The following is a 3,704-nucleotide window of genomic DNA, read 5'->3' as shown; positions in this document are numbered from 1 at the left end:
AGCTTCTCCTGCATGAGAAAGAACCAAAACCAGAGGATTATACCTAGAAATGAATGCAGAGAGCACAGTCTTTGTGAGAAGGAAATAGAAAATATGCAAATTCACATATTTACCGTATGTGACTAAGGAAGGTAAAAGTGTTAGCTTTGTGATGTATTTAGGCCTCAGTGAGGCAGCGTACTCATAATATTCTAATACATGTAATAATACTGCTTGGTAAAGTATGAAAATACAGGAACACAAAGTACTTGCAGTTATTTAGGTAAGAAAGGCTTGCATGACAATGTAAAAGCTGAATATGCACGTTTATGGGTATAACAGTGATTATGGTTTGTTTTCCACTTTGTGTGCATGCTAATGTAAGTTAATAAATCACAAATAAAAAAAGCAAAAAACTACACACAGATGTCTTCATGATTTTAATTACTACTGCTGTAAAATATTTACAGGACATAAACGTAATTGTGCATACGAGGCAGAGGATCACGGCAACAAATTAAGCCAAGTATAAACACACAAAAAAAAAAAGTTAGACAAAGTCGAGTTCCACGCTATAGATGGCCTGGCTGCCCAGGCAAATAAACCGTCCATGGGTTCGCCTCCCAGGGTTGAACAACATCACCCAATGACAGCCTAGGTCCCACCTCCGGGGGCTCAACATCACCACCCAATGACAGCCAAGGTCCCGCCTCCCAAGGAGGGGTACAGTCAAGTACAGGTCTGCTTCTTCACTTCATTAGCCTTCATCAAAGCCTTGATGGCACGGGCCCTCATCTCCAGCTCTAGAAGCTCCAGCTGTTGGGCTGAGGGCAGGGCTGCCTTAGGGGGTGGAGTTACCTGGGGAGTGACCCCAGAAGACACACCCACCGTCGGTAAAGGGGGTGCAGGGGTGGCCACCTCGGCTGGAGGCTGCTGGTCTGCGAGCTGCTCCCGTCCAGGGATGACTCCCAGGGCCAAGATCTCACTCACGCTCTTCTCGATGTCCTTCTGCAGCTCCCTCTTGGAATCCACAGACTTCGGCACTTCCGCCGGCTTCACTTGGTCTGGACCGGCCGCTGCCTGGACCGCCCTCTCCGTCACCTCCTCCTTGGGCCCTTCGATGTCGCTGTCGTATGTGTCGGCATTGATGCTCAGGACGTCGCTCTCCTCTCCAGAGCCACCGCCTTACACACAACAGTAGGAAAACAATGACACAAAAGGCAAGAGCCATGTACCTGTTCAAATCCCAGGTCCCAAGCTTTCACCCTTAAGGTTAAGTATTAACTGGAATTACACCAGAACAACATCCTTTTAAAAGAAACAGCTTCCAATAAAAGAACTGACTAATAAATGCTATAATACTACTACATCTAATACTAATAATTATTATTATTACAATAATTATTAAGAATAAGCACTAGAGAAGGGACTTGAAATAGGCATTTATTCTGAAACTCAGAAGTATATGACATATAAGATATTTCACTCTTACCTTGCTTGAGATCTTCCATTTCGACATTCTCCTTCAGAGACGAAGTGGAGTCGACGTTGTTGTCCTGCCTGTGCCACACAAAGACATGTGCAATCAGGAACACAGACATGGGCTGAGCACAGGCCCACTCTCTCATCCTCTGACATTTTTCTTGAGAGATGCTTTAAGGACACCATTTCTGGGGGGGAGGGGGTACTTTGCTTTTCATCAGGTACTTTAACCTCCTGTGACCCGACCTATTCATTTATGTCCATTGTAGTGGACATTGTATTTTTGCATTTATTTTTTCACTGACGTATTTATTCTTGTTGTGCACTAAAGAGGACATGCTGTGAAATTAAAATAAGAATAAATGTGAAAAAATCTAATTGCAAGATGTCTTATTTCCTCCAAAGACAAATAACCTACAATTGAAGGACACTTTTTTCCCTTGGGTCTCAGGAGGTTAAAATAAACATCCAGCTGTAGGACAGACCGACAAATTCAGAGATGTTCCCGACTCAAAAATAGAAAAATGGGAAGAATCTTGTCACAAGAGTTTTACAACTGAAGCACTTTTCACTCACTGGCTGTCAGTCTCTGACTTTTTTTTTTTTGTTCCGTCCTCTTCAGCGTCTGAAGAGCCAGATACTTCTTCACCTGTTTTAAATAAGAAGAATAAAAACAGTGAAATTAAAGAAACACTAAACAAAAACAATAAATAACATGAGTGCTGAGATGTGGCACCTTCCAGGATCTGAAGAAGATTACTCTGTGAAAGCTGCTTCAGCTGCTCCCAGCAGAGGTTCTTGATCTCAGCAAAAGTGCAGCTCTGCGAATTACAGTAAAGTGTTGCTTGTGACACCGAACCAAAGCTTATGAGCACCTGAAGGACAAGCAGTTCCTTTACACGGGCAGCCATTTGGCCAATTCTATCCGAATAAAGACTACTATGCGCATTTTTTTTCTTTTTTTTTAAAAAAAAAACGTCCGTCGTGAAATGGTGTGACAGCAGACAGACCTTCAGCTCATCTGGTAGCATCTTCTTGAGTTTGTTCTCCCCCAACACTCGGAGGCACTGCTCCAGCATCTCCTGCCTGTCCGTCAGGTAGGCGCTGATGGGCTTGAAGGACACACTCAGGTCTAAGCCACCCTCCTCGATGTCACTGGGCTCCTCTGTCCCCTGCTGCTCATTGTCCTCCTTGCAATCGGGCTGGTTGTTGAGACACTATGCTGAAGCGCTGACAATGCCTGATTAGGTTCCCACTAAGCATTGCCACACTCACGCAAAAATTCGTACAATTACCGCTGGTAAATGACCCTCGTAAGACATACTTTTGAATGATGAGCTTTATACTATAACCGAAATTGCAAACAAGTTGAGGGTAAACTAGTTAATTAACCAGGCTTAAACAGAGCTAGATTTACGTCACTAGGGTGCCTAAATTGTTAGAAGTCTGCAACGAAAACTAGTTTTATGCAGCAATAGCAGGGCATATTCACCTCCATGCTCGATTCCGTACTTCTGCGCTTTCGGTCTCCGTCATGGCGACCCTCCGAATGGGAATGTTTCCTCTTCTTCTCTTTTGCAGACTTTTTGCCTGGCATCGATGCTGGTAACCAGTAACCCTTTGCCGCGACGCTGCTGTTTTATGAACAGCTGATAGTTTAACTGTCACTAATTAAACTTTCATAACATGCATATGTCGATACGGCAAGTAAGCGAAATATGAAGACTTTAGAGAAACCCTAAATTAGACAGAGAGCAACTTACCTTCAGTAAAACGAAAGTAGAAACCACGAACTTACTTACTCTTCTGCCGTGTCGCATATTTTCTACGTCACTCCACGCAGGGATACACGCGACCTCACACGTGACTCGAAGGCTGCCTTCAAAATTGGAGTTCGTTCGACTGATATAGGGTTCTCCTTTTTGACTGACTTCTCCCTCTTTTTGGGCACCTAAAATGCCTGAAATTTACGAAATTCCTCTTTGTTTCATGCTGACATTTGCTTTATACAGTCAGAATATTTTCTGTACGCATATTTGCGTTGCTTTGACGCCTCTCTTTGCGTGCTGTCCCCGGCAAAATGTGGTCACCCTAACTAAAAGATTTATACCCAGGGAGTATTTTACGTCACTTAAACTGATTATATATTTATGTATAACGAAAACAATATAGATTTCTAATACATATTTACATTTCATTATAATTATTATTTCATTCGTTATTAGCCAAACACTCTAAGACAT

At 43.0% G+C, this 3,704-nt stretch overlaps 1 protein-coding gene across 3 annotated transcripts; it reads right to left on the bottom strand.

Moving 5' to 3' along the window:
* Positions 1-406: 406 nt before the first annotated feature.
* Positions 407-3,331, bottom strand: LOC111842602 (caspase activity and apoptosis inhibitor 1). Of its 3 annotated transcripts, none has more exons than XM_023809346.2 (7): positions 3,225-3,331; positions 2,954-3,095; positions 2,472-2,663; positions 2,198-2,282; positions 2,038-2,110; positions 1,472-1,539; positions 407-1,163 (listed from the first exon to the last, which is right to left on the bottom strand). In XM_023809346.2, exons 2-7 carry the CDS (start codon positions 3,056-3,058, stop codon positions 709-711), a joined length of 978 nt encoding a protein of 325 aa, XP_023665114.1. In that variant the 5' UTR covers positions 3,059-3,095; positions 3,225-3,331; the 3' UTR covers positions 407-708. The 3 variants fall into 3 exon arrangements, with proteins under 3 accessions (XP_023665114.1, XP_023665115.1, XP_023665113.1); XM_023809347.2 differs by having other exon boundaries at positions 2,954-3,110; positions 3,225-3,301; XM_023809345.2 differs by having other exon boundaries at positions 2,954-3,309.
* Positions 3,332-3,704: the final 373 nt, after the last annotated feature.

This window comes from Paramormyrops kingsleyae, chromosome 12 (genome assembly GCF_048594095.1).
Source record: "Paramormyrops kingsleyae isolate MSU_618 chromosome 12, PKINGS_0.4, whole genome shotgun sequence".
NCBI lineage: Eukaryota > Metazoa > Chordata > Actinopteri > Osteoglossiformes > Mormyridae > Paramormyrops > Paramormyrops kingsleyae.
The sequence above is the reverse complement of the archived record's forward strand: the minus strand, read 5'-3'. Positions and strand labels throughout refer to the sequence as shown.

Coding starts and splice junctions, on each gene's coding strand:
- LOC111842602 (XM_023809346.2), bottom strand. CDS start 3,058: ATGCCAGGCAAAAAGTCTGCAAAAGAGAAGAAGAGGAAACATTCCCAT. Junction 2,111..2,197: donor TCTTCTTCAGATCCTGGAAG/GTGCCACATCTC, acceptor TATTTAAAACAG/GTGAAGAAGTATCTGGCTCT. Junction 1,164..1,471: donor AATGGAAGATCTCAAGCAAG/GTAAGAGTGAAA, acceptor GTTGTGTGTAAG/GCGGTGGCTCTGGAGAGGAG.